The 25,683-nt window shown below is 29.4% G+C and overlaps 1 protein-coding gene across 11 annotated transcripts in view; it reads right to left on the reverse strand.

Annotated features, from left to right (window-relative positions):
- fbl (pantothenate kinase 3 fbl) overlaps positions 1-25,683 on the reverse strand; it is a 171,368-nt gene that overhangs the window by 17,651 nt on the left and 128,034 nt on the right. For 9 of the 11 annotated variants that reach the window (XM_075365516.1, XM_075365517.1, XM_075365509.1 and 6 more), the window contains 2 exons: positions 10,395-10,579; positions 4,053-4,226 (listed from right to left, as the gene is read on the reverse strand). In XM_075365516.1, the coding sequence (XP_075221631.1) occupies positions 4,053-4,226; positions 10,395-10,577 (357 nt within the window). In that variant the 5' untranslated portion in view covers positions 10,578-10,579. Of the gene's footprint in view, positions 1-4,052; positions 4,227-10,394; positions 10,580-13,351; positions 13,375-17,062; positions 17,203-25,683 lie in introns of those variants that run through there. The other 2 variants (XM_075365514.1, XM_075365518.1) reach the window with 2 other exon arrangements.

Consider the following 25,683-nt stretch of genomic DNA (forward strand, 5'->3'; position numbering starts at 1 on the left):
GAAATGTTTATTAAATAAATAAGTTTTCCTTAATAATATTATATTTGAAAATTTTAAAATCAGTTAAATTTTTACATTATTTTCAAAGAACTTCATATTAAACAATGGAAAAACAATGTTCCATAGGAATTAATGTGAATGAAGAGTGCCATAAAACAGTGTATGGTGCGGTGCCAAAAGAACTCATTAAAATTCATGAATTTAGTGATGAAAACCAAACAACTTTTTTTTTTACGTATTAATTCAGATGTCACTCGTGTTTGTAAAATCATGAAAACATGTTAACTGTTTCAAAAGTGTTTTTTTTTCAGAAAAACTAAGAACTTTATGAAAATGCGAAGACCAAGAGCAATACATCACAATATTGAACAATTGGATGCTGCTTGTAGCATTTTGGGTGTATTACCTCCATCGAAACAGTGATAGGTCATTCTCACACAATTTCAAGAGAATTATAAGAAGAGATATCACAGCTGTTGGTTAACCACACTAAACAAATAATAAACTTTCATTGCTATAAAGACAGACTATTTCATTGTAGAATAATTAAAATTTTGCTACAATTTATTTTTTGTTCGATAGTATTTACAAAAATAAACCAATAAAAGCTAAAAAATAAATTCTTGAAAAAAGATGAAGGCTACTCATTGAAACCTCAGTTTGCATAAGTTTTACAAGCATTGTTGAATCAAATTGTATTTGGTTACTAGTATTGGTTAAGTTATCATTAAATAACCTATTATTTATAATTAAAAAAAAATTATTTTAAAAATATTGAAAACGTCAACTTCAACAACATAGGGGCTAAATATAAAAAATACATAAAAAATGTAAAGTGCAAAGAAGACAGAAACCTCTTTGTAGCACTTATTTAGTAAGTCAAAATGGTATCGCTTTTAACAGGTTTTTCATGGTTTTTGAGAGACTAACATTTTTATTGGTATAATACACAAGAAAATTTTTTATTTGCCATAAAAATTTACAAAAACACTGCTAGTTGTGCAAATTAAAAATTTTTATCAGTAGCCCCATGAGTTATTTAAAGCCAAAATTTGAAGTTTTTAAAAAAAATTAGCTTTTAAAAATTCATAAAAATTTAGGGTTAAGTATATCAACATTAATATTATTTATAATAAAACTACTAACACATACCTAAATATAAAAAAATGATTCAAACTGTGTATGCCATCCCTGCCTCTTGAAAAAAATTACCAAAAGTAAAATTTCACTGTTTTCCATGTTCAACTTAATTGGTAATTTTCTCACAGACAAAAGAGAGATAGGTAAATAAACCACTGGACATTATTTTAATTTGAGAAAATATGATTAAGTTGCTTTTTTGTTTCATCCTTCCGGGACCAATAGTTTTTAGTTATGATCTTTTCTGTAAACGCTTAAAATCACAATAATAGGTGTGCACACTGTAACAAAAACTGCCACCACAGGTAAACTGCTTAAATAAAAAATAAAAAAATAAAAATAAATAGTTTTAAGATCCTGAAACATGTAGGTAACAAATGTAAGTTTCAATTTTTTTTGAATCGGTCAAGCAACCCAACTTATGTTTTTTTGGGACACTTCAAATGGACTGACCCCTGGTGGAAATCAGTAGCGTATGAAAAGATGCCATGCCTGAACAGATTCGAACCTGGGACCTCTGTATAAACTGCTGAGACACCACTACCTACTCAGCCATGGAGGTTGGCAGAAAAAAAACAAATTACTGTCCTACTTCCTATATTATAAAAAAATTATGTTGATCTTAAATTTTTAATTAATATTAATTTGATTAAATTGAACTGTCTTGACATAAATTTCTTTGAGAGTAATGATTTTCACTGTACAACCCTACACAGACTAATGATTTTTGCTGAACAGATCTATAGTGAAGAATGAAGGTGTTACTTGTAGGATTAAATCACTAGCATTTTCATACGCCTATGGTAAAGTACTAGAATTTATTCAAATTACTGAAGAAGGAAATGAGAAAGCATTCCAATCCTCACTTTTCCTTATAAACCTAACATCTGGTTTTGTTATTTTTGAGAGTGTACACATTACTGTGACTGACTTATGTCTCATATCAGGTCATTTACTACCATTTACCATTTGATTGTAGTATTTTACAACTATTTAATATTCCATATTTATTAGTAAATTCTTCTCATTAACTTTCATTCTGACAAAATGCAGGGGAGAAAAAATATTATATATAATTTTAAAAAACAGCTTACCAAATTCCAGTTTAATTTCCTCAAGCGCTTTCGGCTATTCTGCCATCTTCAAGAGGAATATAATAGGAAAGATAACAACTGAGAAACTATTAAAATACGGACATAGTCACTTAGACTTAAACTTTAACTTTTGACAATAATAAAATGACGATCAATTGCTATATATATATATATATATATATATATATAATTCAATTAAGGTAGTTTTATAATTTTAATCATTATTATATTCCTCTTGCAGATGGAGAATAGCCAAAAGCGCTTGAGGAAATTAAACTGGAATTTGGTAGGCCGTTTTTTAAAATTATATATAATAGTTATTATATCAAACGGTGCCATGTTCAAAAAATTAAATTAGAAAAAATATTTTCTTCCTAACTACCATGATTTATAAAAAAAATTTCAAAAGATTCAAAGAAAGCAGGTAATAAAATAAATTACAGGAGTAGTCAGATTTATATATTGTTCCATTACTTAATTGTTTATTTATAACCCACTTAAAAAAAAAATCTTCAAAGAAACAATTCTGACTTCAGTAAAAACAATTCAATTTTATCAAATTAATATAAATTTAAAATTTAAAACAACATAATTTGTTTATAATATAGGAAGTAGGATATACTTTTTTGTTCACAAGTAGATGAATTATGATAATTATAACATTAAAGAGAATATATCACATTTTTTTAATAATTTCAACACAAAAAAACCCTTTAGATCAAACATCATTTTTTTTTTTTACAAATTAAGTAAAAAAATAAAATAAAGGGTATTTTGACTTCTACAACTGAAATTCAACAGGTAATAATTAAGTATTTAGTATTTTGTCTTTGAAACATCTTAGATAAAGAATCTTTGAAACTAGATGGTTCAAAATTTTATTTTCTAGTTAATCATATGTATCCAACTTTTGTAATGGTTTGACACTAATTCAATAAAACAAAACTACGTCTTAAGAATTCAGAATTTTTCCTTAACTGAAACCTTTTTGTTATCTAAATTATTCTATAAGGACCAGCTGAAATGTAATGCACACTAGACCGCAACAGGAGAACAAAATATTGCACAAGGGAAAAACTGCACCTTCTAGTTTCATACCTCTAAAACTGAAATTTTTAAACTCACTGAACCAAATCCTCATTTCTGTCATCATCATCGAATATGCCTGGTATGACAATGTGTTTAAAAGAATGTGCAGAGACTGAATGTTTAACAGCAGAAAAAATTGACACTAGTGACATTTATCATTATCTAAAAGTTGTTTATGGTGATGAAGTTGTTGATCAAAGTACTAAGTATGCGAGTAATACTAAATATTGAGTATGTGAGTAATAAAATTTTGCGCATCAAAACAATGAGGATGAACCTTGCAATGGACGATCAGTTTTTGTGACTGATGAGAAACCCCAAAAGAAGGTGAATAGATAGATTCAAAATAACCATTGCATCACACAACAATGCATCACCACACAGAAAGGCATATCAAAAATCCAGGCCACATTATTTCAATTGGGCTACCGTAAAATCTGTTCACAGTGCGTACCACACAAAATGATTGAATGTTGAGTTCTCTCAATATATAAGCCACATGGAGAAAACTTATCACAATTCATACAAATTTTTTAAAATTTAGAAGTATTCCTTTAAAGCAAATCCATATTTTGGTAAAAGCCGACACACTAATATAATATACAATCAAATCATTAGGTTTTTATCTTAATACTTTTTTGATATCATCATAACACTTCCATTTTCTTAGAAAGAAAAAAGTAAAAAAAAAAAAAATATTACAATTTATAACAAAAATATAATGCTTACTCTTCTAAAGCTTTCCTCAAATTTATAAGCACCTCCTCCTGTAGCACAAACAGTTGTTATCAAGGTTGCCATACCTTTACTTTTAGCTAGATCAAGGAAATTTCCCATTTCCGATGTTGGAAATCTTATGAAATGTAACGTACCTTTTCTACCACCCACTTCAACATTATCCATCTGAAACAAAAAGGTAATTTATAGATTAAACACAAAATTAATTTAATAACAAGATCAAACAGATAACTAATTATTTAATTAAGAAAATTTTATTAAACATCATATCCAAACAAAAATAAGAATTTGTTAACTGAATCTTGTACATTATAAATCAATAAATAGACAGGAAAAATTTAACAATTATGATGCATTTATAAAACTGGTAGCATATCAACGTAAATAATATGATGTAATTATTAACTCCTAACAGAAAATGTGTAATTTTCTTAAAAAACAGACAGAAACGAAAAGAATTTTCCCCTTATTTTAAATTTCTATACATATTATACAAACTAAAGCATAGATTTAAGAGTATCAGCATCAGTATGCTAAACAATGACATACTGATGACTAAAAGTATCTGAAAAAGTAAAAGCCAAGTTCTTCTAAGTAGTGAATAAATATTACAAAAATCCTAAAAAAAACAACATAAATTAAGAACATGCTATGCAAATAAAAAGGAACCAAGAAATTGTTCATTTATTATGCAAATAAATCATGAATAGACCAGTTTCAATCTTTTACAAAATGAAGAGCCATTTATTTCCTATATATTACAAAAAGGTACAATAAATTATATGCAGTGAAAAATCTTAGAATTAAATCCTTTAAGTATCAAAATTATGTTTTATTAACCTTCAGTATTTAAATAAAATAAAAAAATTAACTTTATGTGGTGTTGCTTAAATCTCCACTCAACAATATTTTAGTAAAAACATTTCAACTGGGAAATGATTATCACTGATAAACATAATTTTTGTTTCCTAACATGCGACAACATGATTTTACTGTGTATTTGATGCTGAAAACGCATATGAACTCAGAATCTTTCTATCACCCACCATTTTTGAAAATTTTTAAATTTTAATTAAAAGATTTTTTGATTTTTTCAACGTATAGTTTTAAGCTTCTATATTGTATTTTGTTAGCTAATTTTTTATTTTTTAACTTTGTTAACATAATTTGTAAGCTATAAATAAACAATACTAGACAAAGAATTAAATCATATCATATTATGACATAATATCTATTACTGATCTGTGAGCCTTCATGGACAAGATTAATCACGTATGTGCAGGCCAAAACATGTAGCTGAAAACACAGCTGTGTTGTTTGTATTAAGCACTGGATTTAGGAATGCATTAATTTTGTTCAGTCTTATTGCCGTCTTAAGTTTGTTAACAGTGCAGTGTCATAATACCTCAAAATTTTGTACATGATGTGGACGTCTTTTGTTATGTATGTGGTGAGTTTACTGTAAAATCAAATAGAAAAAACCATTACACCTTTAATTAAAAAAGCATAACATTTGTACTTTCAGTGTAAAATTGTTGATCAGGATAAGACGTGGGCTTCTCATATAGTATGCATTAATTGTTCTGTACATTTAAGAGGATGGCTGAAAGGTAAACGGAAGGTTACCTATGGTTTGGCAAGAATCGTGTAACTGATTGTTACTTTTGTTTAACAAGTGTGTCTGGAATTGCTAAACAATCTAAACATACTGTAAAATATCCTTCATTGCAATCTGCAATCAGACCTGTAGCTCACAGTGAAATTATTCCAGTTCCTGAACGACCTGTGAATGTATGTTTCAAAAGCAGCAATGAAGAATCAGGCAGTACTGAAGAAGACAACAATGATTTTGATTTATCTTCCAATTACCCACATCTTATATCACGACGTGAATTAAATGACTTGTTTAGGGATTTAAATTTATCAGAAAATCAAGCTGAACTGTTAGGATCAAGACTGCAAGGTTGGAATTTACTTCAAATAAATATAAAAATGTTGGGCTTTCGAAGCCAACAAAAAGAACTTTTTCAGTACTTTATTGATGAAAATAATTTGATTTATTGCAGAAATATTGGTGAACTTATGTTGCACTTAGGACAAGTTCATAAACCTGAGGACTGGCGCCTTTTCATAGATTCTTCCAAGTATAGCTTAAAAGTGGATCTACTACACAATGATAACAAATATCCTTCGATACCAATCGCTTATGGTATTAATTTGAAAGAGACATACAATTTGATGAAAGACGTTCTTGAAAAAATAAATTATAAAAAACATAGCTGGAACATAGCTGGTGATTTGAAAGTTATAGCTATTTTGTTAGCATGCAGTTAGGTTTAAGTACATGTTTTCTTTGCAATTGGAACAGCCGAGCTAGGGATAAACATTATGTTACCAAAGAGTGGAAGAAATGAGACAACTTAACTCTATATGGGAAAAATATTATTCATGAGCCTAAAAAATTTGGTTGAATCCAAAAAAATATTTTTACCCCCTCTCCAAATCAAGTTAGGACTAATGAAAATTGTTGTAAAAGTAATGAATAAGGATAGTCCTGAATTTTTGTCCATCAGACAGAAATTTCTGAACGTAAGTGAAGGAAAAATTAAAGAAAGAATATTTGTTGGTCCTACAATAAGAGAGTTGATCAAAGTTGATGTATTTAACTTGATATTAAATAATACAGAATGTGCAGCTTGGGTTTCATTTAAAGACGTTTGCAAACATTTTCACAGCAAACAAAAATCCAACAATTACCACAATATTTTTAATCAACTTCTTACTTCATACAGAGCTATGAGATGTAATATATCTTTGAAAATATATTTCCTCCACTCACATCTGGATTTTTCCACGAACAACCTCGGAGATGTAAGTGACAAACACAGTGAACATTTCCACCAAGGCATTTCGGTGACAGAAAGCCACTATAAAGGGAAATGGAATACTAACATGCTAGGCGATTACTGTTGGACATTAATTCGGGATGTGCCTGAGGCTATTTATAAGAGAAAAGCATCAGCATAATCATTCTAACACAGGTATGGACATGCAGAATTATAAATTTTACAGATTTTAACTGCATTTTCTCTTAATTTTTTTTGAAGAGTCATTTATTTAAAACTAAGGGCGATAGAAAAATTGTATTTACAATCTGTAATGTACGAAAAAAAGCAATTCAAGAAATGGTAACTCAGTTGGAGAAACATTAAAATTTTTTTTTGTCTATCAGTTTTATAAGAATGAAATTTTTTTACAGGTACACTGGCACTGATGTACAGAGTTTAATGTAGGGTTAAGGTTTCAAAAATAAATTACTAATTACAGGCTCTTTACTTTTCTATAAATGTAATGAGAGTAGGAGTCATTTAATCCCCTTAGGGACTGTTGAACCTTATTGTTATGTGATGAAGCTTGGTGTATGCCTTTGAGAAGCAAACTGTCATACCACAGTGATAAAATAATGGAATACACTGGTGAAAAGGTAGACTAAAAAATGATTCCTGAAAGAAGGTGCAGCCATTTTAATTTTGCCAGCAGTAATTGTAGACAAAATCATCTGACCAGCATAAACTTAAAATTGGCCATTTGGTCTTGAAATAATAATTATGGTTAACTAATAATAAATTTAATACTAAGGTAAAACGTTTCTAACCTTGGAAATGTATAATCATATATTTTCTAAGAAAATGTTTTCCTCATTCATTAAGTGCTTAATAAATATTGCAAAAATAAAAAAAAACAACATGAATTAAGAACATACTATGCAAATAAGAAGGTAACTTGAAAGAAGCTACACTTAGTTTAAATCACAAAGAAATTTAAGTTGATTAATTACACAAAATCAACTTAAATTGAAATTTAATTGATTATATGATTATAAGGATAAGGTCTCCTCCATAAAGATTAGAAATATTCAAGTTTAGATAAGCCTTTTTCTTATGAAGGCTCTCGTGCAAATAATTCTATTCAAGGGAGAAGAATGATGAAGAAGCAGCTGACTCCACGATAGATTTACTGCAACATAATTTAAAAGAATTTAATTACAGATTCAACTCTATTCCATTATAAATTATGGTTATTCAACTCCCAAAGGGAAATGTGTTAAGGAGGGACATGCTACTTTGAAAAGTATTTGATAAAATACATCCCTTTAAAAATATGATCCATCTTAGCAATAATTTATGTGGAATTAAACAAATTTTAGTCTATAAATATTTAGTCAAAATTTGCTAATAAGATAATTTCAAAATTTATTTAAACTTATATAGTATTTTATTTACTAAGAACATAATGGAATTCAGGAACATTGCCACATTAGATACACACATGAATACGTTAGAATACAAGTTGCTATTATGCATAAGTGATGTTATTTCATGAGAGTAGGTAAGTTAGTCCTTATACCCTGCAACTCTTTATCGTTGCTTATAGACACTAGTCCAAAATGGCCAATTGCGATATTTTGTTCTGTTAATGCACTATCATTTATATTCTTGTAACAGATGGAATTTATACAGCTGATATTCATCAGCCTTCAAACAGAATAGCACAATATCTCATGTTTACAATAAATATTCCTGAATATTTCTCTTAAAGCTTGTTAATTTATTGCAATCTTTAGTATTTGTATTTCAATTTTAAAATTTACATTTCACAATATTAGCATCACAAATGTGAGTTGAATACGGAATATTATAAGTACAAAAAGTACCAACTGAGAATGAAAACAAAGAGAGATCAGTACTTACTGTGTTAGTGATTGTTAAATAATAAACAGAAAATATTTTCTAATTTATTAAACTTATTTGCTCTGGGAAGTGATGACTAACACATGTTAGATAAAATCAACATGTGGTTAGATTAATTTTCCCTTGTTAAGAGAGATTACAAATAGTCAGAATACAATTACTCTTTAAGCAAATAATAAAAAAAAAAAAAGTATTAATACCGCTGTTTGAAGTACCATGTTTTATCATTTAAAGATATACGAGTACCAACACAAGGTTCATTCATTACCTATTATAACATAAATTCATTCATTCAACAATATAACATTTTTTAATTAACTGGCATAATTATATGCTACCGAATATGAACAAACATAGCCGAACAAATATTCATGAATACGATCCTGTTTAATGTACAGAATTAAAAATAAATAATTGTTAAAACTGATAATCTTTTTACACAATCCAATTTGAAATATAGAGCAGTTAAAAATGCAAGAAAAATAATAATACAAAAGAAATACTAAATACATACACACACGTTTTTGAATAAACTTGTAATAAAACTCTGCCCCACTTGTGAATTAACCAAGGTAGTAATATCAATTTTCAATTCCTCCACATTTTCAAAATACTGCGTTGCTATATTATTTTCGGGAAAAAGTGATAATCACTGGGAGTCAAATCACGCCTGTATGGAGGATGTTTAAACAACTCCCATTTGAAACTGTTGATCTGGCATCGAGTGTGTACTACAGTATGCAGACGAGTGTTGTCATGAAGAAAAACAATGCCTGAACTCGGCATGCTGTGTTGTTTATTTTGTATATTGTAATATTGAAAGTTTTAGTCATTAAATTCTGAAATAATGATCACATGGAATAATTTATGCTATCTTTAAGTAGTAATTCAAACATTTTTTTAGTAAGTCTTTTAAATTAATTGTTTTGTTTTATTTTGTGTTATGAATAGATCTTATCCTTCTCATTTGAATTTATATTTTATCAGTACTTTTTATACAAAGAGATCATCTTGAGAGATGATTCAATTAATTAAGACTTATTCAGTGATAATGAAATGTAGGAGAAGTGAGAAAAAGACATGAAGAACTGAAAAGTAAACTATGAATATTACATAACAAGAATGAAGTATTTTTTCTTCTTAAATAAATAAATTTTCATGACATAGAGCAATCAACCCCTTAGTTACCTCCTATAAACTTTTCGAAACATGATAATGCTCTTAAAAATTATAATTTTCAATAAATAAAAGGATAAAACAAAAAATGTGCGACCCAATTTACATGTTCAAAAAAGTAAATCAGGATACTTTCAGACAATGGACAAAAATGCTGGGCATGCGATACGTTAAACTGGAAATTAAAAATAAACCATTTCTAAGTCAGGTTCACTGTTGAATGCTGTATATTTTAGAGTGATAATGACTACATGATTATTATAAAAGTACTGTCAATTTTTCTTAATACTTTACAAATGAATAATCTAAAATATTACTACATCAAAAAATTATTATACCGAAGGTTGATTATAAGTAAATAACTTTACATTATAAGTGACAAATTATTAATAGTATATAGATATACCTGTAGATGAATATCACGGTGACCAGTCGAACCGTATGCAGAATTTTTAGTAAGATACCTCCTTATATTTTTTAATGTCTCTATTTCAGAATTTGCTTCATCAGGTGTCACATCTTTAGGTTCAAAATAGACAAGCTTTGAGAGTGAACCTCCGATGTCCATTCCAAACCACGGCATCGGCATTGCTGAAACAATTTTTTTAATTTTTATAACTATATTATAGAATAAATTCAAACTTACACCGTACAATTTGTTATGAAAACAAAACTTTAACGTAAATAAAACAAAAAATTTTACAATTACAGGTCATCAAAATATATATTAAACAATTAAAAAGACAAAAGGAAATACGATGAAACAAATCTTTTAATTTTATGAGGATCAACTGATAAATTTTGCACACATATGCGTAGCATGAGAATGAAAAGAGATATTAGAATGAAATAAAAACTGAATAAAAGTACAACACCTTGGCTACAAAATGCAGTATTTATTTTTCAATATAATCTCTGTTTACACCAATACACCTTTCTCAACGTGACAAGTTTTTGCATTCTATCACTGAAAAATTCTGGGGGTCTTTCTTGATCAAATTGGCTACAATTTCATCTCTCTTGAGATGAGGAAAGAAGTGGAAGTCACACGTAGCCAAATCCGGTGAGTATGGTGGATGCGGAATAGGATCAAACTTCAGCTTCCGGAGAGCCATGAGAGAGTTTATGCAGTACCCATCGTGCACAGATTTTACAACAACCCAACTGCTCGATAATATGGCCTACACTTTCTTTAGATATGCCTAACTGAAAAGTGATGTGTTGCTAGGTGATTTGCCTGTCATTTTGAAGCAAATCGTCCACCTCCTTTTGATGTTTCTCATCGGTCACAGAAACTGGTCGTCTGCTGCGAGGTGCATCCTCAATTCTCACTTTACCAGCTTCACATTCGCAAAATTTCAACGCCCACCTATTCACAGTACTCCTGTAACAGTTTCACTACGTAAACCGCTTTTAAATGATGAAAAATATTCATAGGATTCACATTTTCTGCTGTTACAAATTTGATCACTGTGCGCTGTTTTAACTGTGTTGACATACTGGCTGTACTCGACTCCATTTTAACTGCTACTGAAAACAAACCGGTAAACGGATTATTGCAAGTTTGTAGAGGGGAATTTTAGCTATCATGTGCTGCCACACCGAACTCAATAGCACCTTTTGTCTTCGTGTAGCACGCTAGTGTGCAAAATTTATCAGCCAAGCCTCATAGTATTTCAATAATTAATAGTAAAAATAAAAGATTTAATACAATGAAAAACTCTCCACACATTAAGACTTCTCTATGATAGACATAATTAGAACCGATATAATGTATTCTGAAATAGCATAATCACATAATATGAAATATTAAAGCAGAGTACATGTTACATATAATATAAATTTCTCTATATTTAAATCACGCCAGTATTATACCGCACAAGCTAAGTTTGAGAATATTTCAGGCATCAATTATGTAAATCTTGCATGAAATGTAGGGTGATTAGCATATATACATACACACACATTTTGTATATACACTTTTCACTTTAATTCTATTAAATATAATATCTAGTGCATTATGTTTTAAGTAATAATTAATAACAAAAATTACATATGGAATCATCAAAATAAAGTTAATATAAAGTTACCGATTTATATAAAAAGTTTTTCAAATCTGCTGATTCATAATCAGTTATAAAATACTACATCAGGTATCATAATTACATGTAAAAATTAATCGTCAAGGTAAAGTTTATTAAATATTGGTTATAGTTAAACTAGTGATTTAAAAAGCTGTGCTGATTTTTCAATAATTCATCACATTCAAAATTTATTTATTTATTAATAAGAATGTGCTTATTTGTAAATAGGCTATTTTTCTAAATACTCAAATTTTTTAATGTACTAATAATATTTCTAGATTATTTTCTATATTTGTTATCGTATGTACATGTGTGATAAGGTGAACAGCAGGATTTGAAAAATTAATAACTAGTTATCTGTAATTATTATTTAATTCAGTTAATCATGACAACTATTAACTTTTACAGGAAATAATGTCAATGTATCCATGAATTGTAATGTTTTTATATAAACTGTTAAATTAAGTTTGCTATTTTGGCATGCTGATTGCGATTTTATTATTATTAATGTCTATATTTGTTCTGCTCACATTAAATTAATAGAAGTAAACATCAAAAGTTAATTTATCTCTTATTATTTTGGGAAATACGTTATGCAAGATATCATTTTTTATTTAATAGGATGATGATATTTTTATCTGAACAAAACATTATTTCTATAAATCGATACAGAAAACATCTCAACATGAATATTCCTCTAAAACAAATTTATATATTTATATCAACAATTGTTTTCAAAACACCTAAAATATTTTGATGAGTAGGATGCTGAAATTTTAAGGGGGTGAAGTAATGACAAACCACTTCCCATGAATTGTTTAAGTCGAACATCACTGAATGAAATCTCATTATATTCTGCTACTGTTTTATTAAAGGCTTATGAGCCCAGAATTTATACCGTTTAATATTTATTAAAATTATTATTGATGTTTTAAAATGATAAAATAAACAACGTTTTATTCTATATTTATATGCGGTTATTTATAAAAATAAATTTTCATTTACTTATAGCACATTACTTTTCTCCTCTTTCTTTGTGTTACGTGCATTCACAGCTTTCTCAGATCACATGAATATATCAATTTTGAATTATAATTATAGTTCAATTTTTTTCTACATAGGTGACTGAAAAGATGAACTGTTTAAATTAAATTTTGTTAAAACTAAGTGAATGAGAATCTATCTTTATAAATAAGTACATTCCTCTGCTAGGATGCAATTTGCTAGACTATTAAAATGCAGTCATTGTAATGAATGAAACAGAAAAAACAAAACTCACCAAATGAGAAGCACCATCTGATTCTTATATTTTCAGTCTTTATTTTATTAATGCAATAATAATATATATGTATGGATAAAATAAAGACTAAGGATTGAACAGTACCTTTCAATTATGTTCTTACTATAGCATTGGTGGTTCATTCATTAATATTCCATATCATATTTGAATTATGAAGATATGTATACATAAAAAACCAGCACAGCACTTCAAACTTCACTCTATTATTATACAGTTAAATATAGACATTAATTTTTATGGAGTTATACACATCAAGAAAATTCTTTCATCTATTAAGTATAAAATAGACAAAATACTAATTTTATAATTACCAGCAGTAGAATAATTATGATACAACACAACTGAACTACGAAAACTACAAAAACTCTTAATTGTTGTTATGTTTCTAAAACGCTTGTAATCTTATCTTTTTAAATAACAGGAGTAGTCTATACAATAAACTAACTCACACAGTAGAAGTTTTTTTTTTAAAACTCTAAAGATCATTCTCAAGGTAATCGGTAATTTAAAAACTGTGTAATCAACTACTATTACTATACTACTACTTAAAAGCATTTACATAATGGAAAAACCTATGTTTTATAACATGCAAAATTGGGGTTAATTAAAAAATTTATTTTTAACTAGACTAATACATTAAAATAAAATCCTTTAAGACAGTAAGTTTACATTCTCAATATACAAAGTAAAAAAGGTTTGTGATAAAAAACAATCTGATTTGGAAATGAATGTATAAAATTATTTTGTAGCTATCAGAATATAAAAAAAATATATATTTTTACATTTTACAAAGAAAAGTATGATTTTATTTCTGGTCGCACAGTGGGATTGGGAGGGGTGAAATTTAATTTTCTTTAGGTTTTAAGGCATGAGGAATATGAAAATACCACTTAAAATGTAATTTTATATATATGAAGATTGGCAAGTTGTTCTTTAGTTACACTCAATTGTTCCAAAAAATTTGAAAATTTTGTGACTAGAAAATCTCAAAAACTAATAAATCAATTTCATTAAAATTTAAATATGCTGTAGCAGTAGTTTATCTGAAATTGTGCATGTGAAAATTTAATGAAGATTGGTCAGTCATTCTTGAGTTACATTCAATTTAATGTCGACAACAGACAACACAACCTCAATTTGAAGTTATTTTGACTATGAAGTGGTGTATTTTTCATACACCTTATGCAGTGAGCGAGTTGAAACTTGAGGCTTGTGTGTAGGGTCTATTCATTAAATAAACATTTGTAATTTGTTGTACTCTGAAAATCAATGCGCTTCTGACTGCAAAATAAGGGCGTCAAAAACGAAAAGTCTGTCTTCTTGCACAGAAATGCGCAAGAGTTTTTTCTTTGGTATGAATATCTTTATTATTTACTAGGAAAGGAACTGGGGCAAAGAAGCTTATTACTGAACTAATTTTACTATAACGATCGCATAATTAAACAAAAAATATATGTTATTATAATTTGGTTAAGAAATTCTCTGCTCAAACCAAACAGTAAAATTAATTTTTTAAATAAAAACACTGCATGCACTAAAAACTAAAAAATAATAACTTTTAAAATTAATTGAATTTTGATTTTTAGAAATCAATGCCAGATTAAAATAACTACAAAATTACTTGTTTTTATTTAGCGTAGAAGATTAATGGTTAGTAGCTTCTTCTTTTGTTAAGTTAATCTTTAAATTTTGACGGTCCTATAAAAGAACATTGCCTATTTGAGAAAACAGTTGAGTTTTTTATAGAAAAAACTTGATAAAAATTTAAAAAGGAATGAGAGAAATGACATGGATATCTAGAATGCAGGATCATATAATATATTTCTACTCTGCCTTGATAAAAAAAAAGAAAACAAATAGAGGTAAATGATGTAAGAATACAGTTACATTCATGAATTAAGTCTCTCACAAATGCAGATAAACATTTTTTTTCAATATATTTTCCAACTAATTTCTTGAATTTTCATGTGAAAATACTTTGAATATAAGAATGTTATCAGGCATTACGAATCTAAAAATAAGTAAAATAGTAAGCACAATAACGAACACTTTTCTGGTGATGCAGTCCTCCATTGCACCATCAGCTGAACAATTAAAATAATTGCATAAAAAATTAAATCAGTACTTTCTTAAATAGTCATGTGCAGAATAGATCTATTGCAGCAGTTTTTATCCTTCTCACAATAAACATGTCTCTCTATCGTTTTCCATGTTTTCACTGGCTTTCAATAACGTAAGATCATTCTTTAGTTCATTCTCCCCCCCTCATAATTGGTGTTTTATAATAGTTGTTTTCATTATAGTTTCCTACATACGTTTTCTGTAATATTGTTTCTTATCTCCTTAGTACAAGTTCCAGAAATCATTCTCCTTCTTATATTTCTATCGCATCCACTTCTTTAAAGTTCATCAATCTCCAAATTCTTCTGCCTCTTCCATCATATTTTAATCTGATCGATAAATGTTTCACAAAACTTGATAAAAATAATACATCATATAAAAAAAGGAACTGATTAATAAAAGCAACATTTGATAATAAATTCTATAAATTGTCAGAAGTGATATGACAAAATAATCAACAAAGTAATAAATTTACTTATTCTAGATCTGTTATGACCGCAAGAAAACAAATATTACTGTATGACAATGTGAAAAGCTACTTACCCTTTATTCATATTTGGTTGACAACACTCCTAGGAAGCTGTCAAAGGGCCATTAAAAATTAAATGTTTTGAAACATGTGAGATCTGACTATAATGTTTGTTTCAAAAAAATATGTACAATAAAACTAATTAATATAAGAAGTATAAAATGATAAAAATTGTATTCTATATGTTTCTTAAATAAAGCTGTAATAATTTTGATGAAAATTCATTATTATACTAATTAAAACACTCAGCCCCAGCAGTGAACATTAGATGACACAGATTATCTGAAAACATTCTTGAGCTTATGTTTTAAGTAATCTTTTAAAAATAAACAACTAAAACTGAATCTAAGTTGTTGTTAGTCTAAACCAATACCATCTTGAATGAAATAGTTGTATATCATTGACGTTGAGAATATCGAGTGCAGTCTTTTGTAATTTATTGGCAGTTTTTAGAAGGTAACAACCATAGCAGTCAATCCCATTTAACAAAAACTAGCAACCAATTCTTTTTTAAATTGTAAAAAATTAAAATTTTTTTCAACGCAGATAAAATTTAAAAACCACAAGTTTTCTTTAAATCACATAATTTTTATCTTGAAGTACTAATAATTGTGAGGTAAGTCGATGTTTTTATTGGATCTCAGTTAATAAAATAAATCAATAACTCTTTTAACATTTCAGCTCATAATTTTTATTCTTGTATAATAGATTCACCAAACAATTTATTTATTTTACAGTAATATTTCATTAATATTTATGTTGAGCGGACATTGTATTAAACACTAGCAAAATTAATGAAATAAATAAACCAATTTAATAATTAAAACATATAGATATAAAACCCAGGAATTACTTCTTGAAAAATTTTCTTTGTCGTATAACTTAACCGATTCCAAACACAGTTAAAGTAAATATCCCACATACTACAACCGATCTAAAAAATTAATGGGTTAAGAATTTGATCATAAAAATATCTTATAAATAGAATAAAAATAAAGCAGTTAAACCAATAAATAAACAAGAAAAAGATCATAACTTACTGAATATAATGGACATTAAAATCAGTTTGTCCGCATAATATACAACAATGTTTTACATGATTAATATTCAAGGCAGCAAAACTAACACTATCTAATTCATAATATTTTTGAATTTATTAAATAACCTATAACCTACTAAAATAAAATCTGCGTTTTAACTGAAGCTCAATGATAAGACAAATCAACATATTAGCACATATGAGCATGTGTGCACGTGAAAACACATATACACACAGGGATGTGCACGTACACATACATAAACCAAACAAAAGATTATCAATTTTAATTCTATTATATAAATACTTTTAATTTAACTAAAAAAATTTATGTTGCATAGTTTTTTATCAAAATTAAAAAATCATTTATCAACTTGATTTTTAACTGAACAGCCCAAGTTGCTTCACGATTAGAAAATAGAAAAAAATGTTCTCATAATATATCATAAAAAAATTATTTATTATATGTTGTTTGTATGATTATAAATAACAATCTGTCCAGAAGTGATTTCAGATTTTGTATTTAAGTCATTCGCCAAAACTCTAAGCTGAGAATCCAAAATCATAGCCTCCACACGTGGTCGAGATGGATATCTACAGAAATTTTGGTGAATTTCTCTAGTAAACCAAATCAAAATTCCTTTCTAGCTTACAGCTGGGATTGTTACTCAGAGTTCAATCTCCAACCAATCGAGGTAGCACCTTTGACAGTTAAAATATCGAAAGTCTTCTGAGAAAAAATTCCACTGTCGGCAGGAATAACGTCGCCAATAAGTTACTATTTGGATCCAATGGGGCAACATTCAAAAGGCAACAATGGATTGGAGCATCTTGAAGCCCCCCTAAGAACCATACAACAAAAAAGTCACATAAATTAAAACACAACAAAATCTCATACTTCGCCATCCACAATATTAATTCCATTGCAGACAGGTAAACTGAAGATTCTAACTGACATTTGTGACAAAGAGAAAATTTTGATCATGGCTCTTCAAGAACTTAGAAATTCCAACCAAACTATTCTAGAAAGTCAAGGGTATCAACTCTACAAGGAAATTCCCAGGAAAAAGTTTATGAAGAATTGTTCACAGTTTGTCTGTGGTTTTTTGGTAAACTTGAAAATAACTGGCTCAATCATTGAGTTTGAATCACAATCTCCTGAGATATCAACTTTAACCTTCAAGGCTATGAATAAAACTTGCAAGATTATTAATCTACATGCCCCCACAAATCAGAAAAATAACATAAAAAAGTACAAGAAACACAAAAATTCTGGGATCTCCTAGACCAACCTTTAATTATGATCCCCTCAGAACATGTTAAAATTCTAGTTGGTGACTTTAATGCTCAGCTTGGCAGGGAAAAGAAGCATAGAGACATTATTGGGAAATGGCCAGCCCAAAAAAGAACTAATAAAAACTAATAAAATTTACAGAAATAACAACTTCATCTAAAAATCTACATGTTTTAAAAGATTACCCCATAAATTAAAAACTTGGAAACATCCTAACTACAAAAGAGGAAAGTGGCAAATAGATCATGGTTTTTTTATGAACAAAAATTTTCACAAGGAAATGCACAACATACAGACTCTGGATCTGCTCATTACATTGTAAAGATTAAGATAAAATTAACCCAAGTAATAAAATTAAGAGAAAGTTTGATTCAGCAGCCCTAATAAATAATGATTCTTATCTTACAAGAACTAAGAAAGAAATTCACAACACTGAAAACTTGAAAGAACTAGTCTTAAAATTAAAATTGATCGCTGCAGAACTTGTTCCACTACAACCCAGTAAAAAAAAAAAACCAATGGTGGAATTTGAATTTGTACTGTGATTTCACCAAAGAAAAGAGACATCAAGCCTGGATAAATCACCAAGCCCAAAAATCTAAAATACCAATTCGGTCTTAAGTGCCCATGAAGATTAACCAGTAAAGTTATCAGGAACACTAAATGAAATTTCCATAAAAACACTCTTGAACAAATAAAAGAAACTTTCAACAAAAATAAATCCCTTGACTACTACATAACCTTTGGCAGGTATCTACAAAAATATGAACCTCCCACCTTAATGTTAAAGGATGAAAATGGAAAACCGGCCCGTAATAACTCTTGAGGATACTAAAATTCTAATTCTAATCCTTCAACAAACTTCTCAATTGTGATGATCCCTTGGAACTGTTTCAAGTTGAAACTGACATACCTGCTCCCTCCAAACCACATGAAATTAACCCACCTACTTTTTTGGCGATGACCCCAGCAATAAAAGAACTTAAAATTATAAGATCAGCGGAGCGGATCAGGTCTTTGCAGATAATGAGAAAAACGCTAGCCAAACTCCCACATTGAAATACACAAGCATCTGGTAAAAATTTGAATTAATGTAAAATTACCAGGGCCCCTGGAACAATTCACCTGCTTTTTATGAAACGGGACAAAACAAACCTGGATAATTACAGAGGGATAACCAGTTGAACTGTACCTGCACAATTCTTTCCCGTATAATTCTCAACAAAAATAAAAACACACTGGAACCTTAGCTGGACAAATACCAAGGAAGGTTTCAACTCTAAAGAAGCTGTGCAGACCAAATTCTTAAGTCTAAAATGAATATTAGAAAATTATAAACTTGTCCACAAGCAACTTTCTATTACCATCATAGACTTTAAAAAAGCCTATGACTGCATTCACAGGCCAACTATATTTACTCTCCTCTCTACCTTTTAACACTGCTCTGGACTATAATGAGAATAATTTGACAGAATAAGAATCCTCCGAAAACCAAAATTGGAAGAGGAGGGAAAGTTATTCAAATAAACTGTTAGAATTTGCTGACTTGACCCTCCTGCTTTGAACGTGAATGAATTTCACTCACAAATTTCTAGTCTTGAAAATTTAGTCCAAGAAGCTGGATTAAGAATCTCTTATGAAAAAACAGAAATTATGGTCACTGACCCTCTGCACAAATAAACTTAAAATGAATGGGAGTGAGATTAGACTAGTTCGGCAGTTTAAATATTTTGGGGAAATCAGTGATTGCAAATTAAAACAAAGATCCACCTGGCAAAACAAAATCTCCAGAATTAGAAAAACACAAGTTTTAACCTGGCAGATCTACAATAAAAAATGCTTTCAATATAATATAAAACAGTTGTTCTCCAGAGGCATTGTATACAAGTGAAACTATTTTTAAAATTAAAAATGAAGCTAAAACCAACCGACTAATTAAAACAGAACACAAGATCATCAGAACCTAAATAAACAAAAAATTATCTGAAGAATGGGGGTCTCGTCTGTAAATTCCCACTAATGAAACTATACAAAGAAACTGAACTGATTATCAGCGTGATGAAGAAGAGTATTTCTCATATTTTCTAAATCTTAAGAATGTCTGAAGGCCGAATTCTGAAACAACTCGTTCTCAGAAATTTGGAATTAAGAAAGATCTCAAAGAAACTGGACTGACAATCGCTTTCGACAAGACAAAAATAAGCAACACTCTCAAAGCACACAGATTCTCCGCAAAAAAGGTATAAAGATGCACAGCGGAGGTTACAGATGAAATGCAGAAACAAAGATCAGACCACTTAAAAAGTACTGGCAGAACCAAAAGGTTAAGATAGTGTGCTATTCAAAAGACAGTGAAAATTGATCTACTAGGTGGTCCAATGTGGCCTCAAAAAAAAAAACTTTAGCCACAAAATTAATGCAATTATGTTACTAACTGTAAAATATGGATAAGATAATACTTTTTCCAGCTGGAACAATGTCAAAATCAAACATATTATTTATTAGTATTCAATTTTATCCAAATGATACCATGGACAAATTGGTAAATTGAATCTTTACCTGATAAATGTACGTTTACAAGAACAAAGTAAGACAAAAACTTCCTGTATCAAGTTTGTTTATAATTTACAGAAAAAGAAGTAATCTGTAAAAATAGTTTCGTATATCGGTAGAGAAACTGATCCTTTTTCTGCACTTCTTGAAATTATTATTTTGCTATTCTGATATCCATCTTACTTTAGGCAAGATGGGTCTTTTTCATGGTAATTTCTGTTTAGGTTGATAGAATAAACCTGATTTTGGCAGTAGGTCTTCTGGAACTCTTATCAAGTGGTTATACTATTTCTTCCTGTAGATTGATACAATCCTGTTAAGCTCACTTGTACCTTAGCTTAGTCCAAATGTGAACGTTTCTGATGTTACCACTCTACTGACCCTTAGCTGATCAAAGGAAGTGGATTGCATACACTGTAATCTGTCTTTATGAAAGCCTGTGGTTCACACGCATTCACAACAGAATTCACAATTAATGAATGCAGATTCAGTATATATGAATGTGACAATCATAAAAATTTTGTTAGTGATTTTTTTTCTCTTCAGCGATTTATGAGCTGTTCTGCCTAATCTATTGGTAATGTGTAACTTCTTCTCCAGCAATATTTGTAGTAAGATTATTTTTATTTACAAATAATTTAAATGGCAGAATTGTTCTAACACTTTATTGTTTAGCAATACTTCCATTCTAACATACACAGATTTATAAATAAATAAGCAGAGTAAAATCTTTTTTCTATACATGAGGGATAGAAGAGAGCACCGAGCATCCAGTAACAGAAAGACTGAAACAAGGAGACCACACCACACATGAGATCACTGTACATCAATTACGAGGTTTGATAAAAAAAATATGCAGAATCTTAGTTTTTCTCAAAAAAATTTTCATTTATTCATCAATATTAATTTTGTCACCTTCAGACATAATAAATTCATGCCAGAGCTTTTTCCAGTCTTTGAAGCACCTTTGGAACACAATTTTTGATATGGCGTTTAGTTCCTTCGGCGATGTATGTATGAAATGTGCAGTAAAAAATTAGTATCAAATATTAAAATTAAACATTATTAATTAACATCAAATTATTTTAAATTTTAATTTAAGGCATGCATAGGAAATTTAGAAAAAAAAAATGATGTTATTAAGAATGTTTAATTTTTAATATTTAATTTTTGACTGCATATTTTACACTATATATGTGATAATTTTAATTTTTAATGTATACTTTTTTAATGTGTAATTTTAAAGTTTTTAATTTTGATTAACTGATGAGGGAAAATCCTCGAAAGCGCTTTTGTATAATAATAAAATATTTTGTATAGTAAGAAATATTATTAGATTCTGTACTGCGGTGGATTGCTGAGTTTTAGTTTTTAATCTAATTAGTACAGAGGAAGATATGGACAACAAAAATGAAGAATTGATTTTACTAAATTAATATTTTTTTTGTAGTAAATGAACGCAGATGCATACAGATCAAACATTGCATGAACAGCAGTCAGTGGGAAAAATATTGAGTTAAGAAATCCACTACAGGGACGAAATAAAGATAAAAAGATAAACTAGGATGAGTTTAAAAATACAACATTCAGAAAGCCAATAAGCTAAAAAAATTAAAATATAAGATTATTAAATAAAAATAGACTTAAAATAGGAAGATGATGACATTTTTTATCCAGGATGGGAACAGCACACTTCTGACCAGCACAATAAATACTACAATAAAAATTACTTTTCCTCCAGAAATAATGAGAACAGGTTCAGGATTCCCAAAGGAACACAATTAACTATACTCAGAACTATATATCTTAGGATTGTAACCAAATGAACTATTTTTTTTGTTGTCTTCAGTCATTTGACCGGTTTGATGCAGCTATCCAAGATTCGCTATCTAGTGCCAGTCGTTTAATTTCAGTATACCCCCTACATCCTACATCCCTAACAATTTGTTTTACATATTTTAAACTTTGTCTCCTGCACAATTTTTCCCTTCTACCTGTCCCTCCAATATTAAAGCGACTATTCAGTTTGTCTAAATATTTGGCTTATAAGTCATTTTTCCAAATGCTTCTTTCTTCATCAATTTTCTGCAACATCTCCTCATTTGTCGCTTTATCAACCCACCTGATTTTAACATTCTCCTATAGCACCACATTTCAAAAGCTTCTAATCTTCTCTTCTAAAGTACTCCAATCGTCCAAGTTTCACTTCCATATAAAGCTACATTCCAAACATACACTTTCAAAAATGTTTTCCTGACATTTAAATTAATGTTTTATGTAAACAAATCATATTTCTGACTGAAAGCTCATTTCACCTGTGTTGTTTGGCATTTTATATCACTCCTGCTTCATCCATCTTTAGTAATTCTACTTCCCAAATAACAAAATTTTCTACCTCCATAAACTTTTCTCTTTCTATTTTTATATTCAGTGGTCCATCTTCGTTATTTCTACTACATTTCATTACTTTCATTTCGTTCTTGTTTATTTTCATGCGGCAGTTCTTGCGTAGGACTTCATCCATGCCGTTCATTGTTTCTTCTAAATCCTTTTTACTCTCAGCTAGAATTAATGTATCATCAGCAAATCGTAGCATCTTTATCTTTTCACCTTACACTGTTACTTTGGGTCTAAATTGTTCTTTAAGATCATTAACAGCTAATTCTATAAAAAGATTGAAAAGTAATGAGGATAGGGAACACACTTCCTTGTCAGACTCACTTTTTCATTACGGCTTCTTTCTTATGCTCTTCAATTATTACTGTTGCAGTCTGGTTCCTGTAAATGTTAGCAATTGTTCTTCTGTCTCTAAATTTGAACCCTAAAGTTTTTAAAATGCTGAACATTTTATTCAAGTCTACGTTAACAAATACCTTTTCTAAGTCTATAAATGCCATGTATGTCAGTTTTTTCTTTAATTTTCCTTCTACTATTAATCCGAGTGCTAAAATTGCTTCCCTTGTCCCTACACTTTTTCTGAAACCAAATTGGTCTTCTTCTAACACTTCTTCCACTCTCCTCTCAATTCTTCTGTACAGAATTCTAGTTAAGATTTTTGATCTATGAGTAGTTAAGCTAATTGTTCTGTATTCGTCACATTTACCTGCTCCTGCTTTCTTTGGCATTATGACAGTAACATTCTTTTTAAGCCTGACAGAACTTCCCCTTTTTTGTAAATATTACACACCAGTTTGTATAATCTATCGCTTCCTCACCTGCACTGTGCAGTAACTCTGCAGGTATCCCATCTATCCTAGAGCCTTTCTACCATTAAAATCTTTTAATGCTCTATTAGATTCAGATCTCAGTATTGTATCTCCCTTTTCATCCTCTTTGACTTTCTCTTCTTCCTCTCCAACATTAGTTTCTAATTCATTTCCTCCGTGTAACTCTTCAATATGTTCCACCTACCTATCAACCTTTTCTTTATTATTATGAATCAATGTATTGTCTTTATTTAAGACAATATTAGATTTTAATTTATGTATCACAAAATTCTCCTTAATTTAATTGTATGCTCCATCTACTTACCAATGATCATTTCTCTTTACACACTTTTCTTTAATCCACTCTTTTCAATTTATAGTATTTCTTAATTGTCGATAGTTCCTTTTACCTTCTTTATCACTAGCATTCTTAAACTTTCTACGTTCATCCATCAGCTGCAATATAACCTCTGATATCCAAGGTTTTCTAACAGTTCTCTTTGTTCCAAGTTCACTTCAGCTGAGTTAAGAATTTCCTTTTTAAAATTCTCCCATTCTTCTTCTATATTTTCTACCTTAACGTTTTTACTCAGACCGCTTGCGATGAGTAAATATCTGCTCCTGGATAAGTTTTGCAGTCGAGTTGATTTCTTAATAATAGCTTAACCATGATAAAATATATCTAATACCTTGCAGTCTCTGGCAATTACTAAATTATACTTGTGCAAAACTCAATTAGTCGGTCCCCTCTTTCATTCCTTTTGCCCAGCTGGTATTCTCCCACAATATTTCCTTCTTTGGCTTTTCCAATGTTTGCATTCCAATCTCTACCTATTATTAAATTTTCATCCCCTTTTATGTGTTTAACTACTTTGTCAATTTCTTTGTATAACCCTCTACCTCATCAACAAGGTGGGCACTTGTAGGCATATAGATGTTAACAATCATTGTCGGCTTAGGTTTTGATTTTATCCCAATTATAACGATTCTATTTAGCTTTTTGAGATGCTGTACTCTTTGCCCTGTCTTCTTGTTCATTACAAAACCTACTCCTACCTATCCTTTATTTGACGCTATGTCAATTATTCTAAAATCACCTGACCAAAAGTCGTTTTCCCACAGAACCTTGCTAATTCCAACTACATCTAAATTTAACCTACCCATTTCCTCTTTAAATTTTCTACCCTACCAACCTTTTTTAGACTTCTAACATTCCACGCTCGATTCAATGTTATTTTTTAATTTTCTGGTGAAACCTTCCCCAGTAGTCCCCACCTGGAGATCCAAATGGGGGACTAGTATACCTCTGGAATATTTTATCAAGGAAGGTGCATCCATATTTAACATGAAAATACAGAGCTACATTCTCTTGGAAAAAAAACAGCCGTAGTTTTCCATTGCTTTCAGCTGCGCCAGTACTCAGAAAATTGAGTGAAGTTGATATGGCCATTTAAGTTCTCCTGATCTACGCTTTTAACAACTACGGAAAGAGCTGCTGCTTTCTTTCAGGAATCATTCCTTGGTCTTGCTCTCAACAGATACCTCTCCGAAATGGTGCCCCTTCAGTCCAGT

Source organism: Lycorma delicatula, chromosome 5 (assembly GCF_047948215.1).
Source record: "Lycorma delicatula isolate Av1 chromosome 5, ASM4794821v1, whole genome shotgun sequence".
Classification (NCBI taxonomy): domain Eukaryota; kingdom Metazoa; phylum Arthropoda; class Insecta; order Hemiptera; family Fulgoridae; genus Lycorma; species Lycorma delicatula.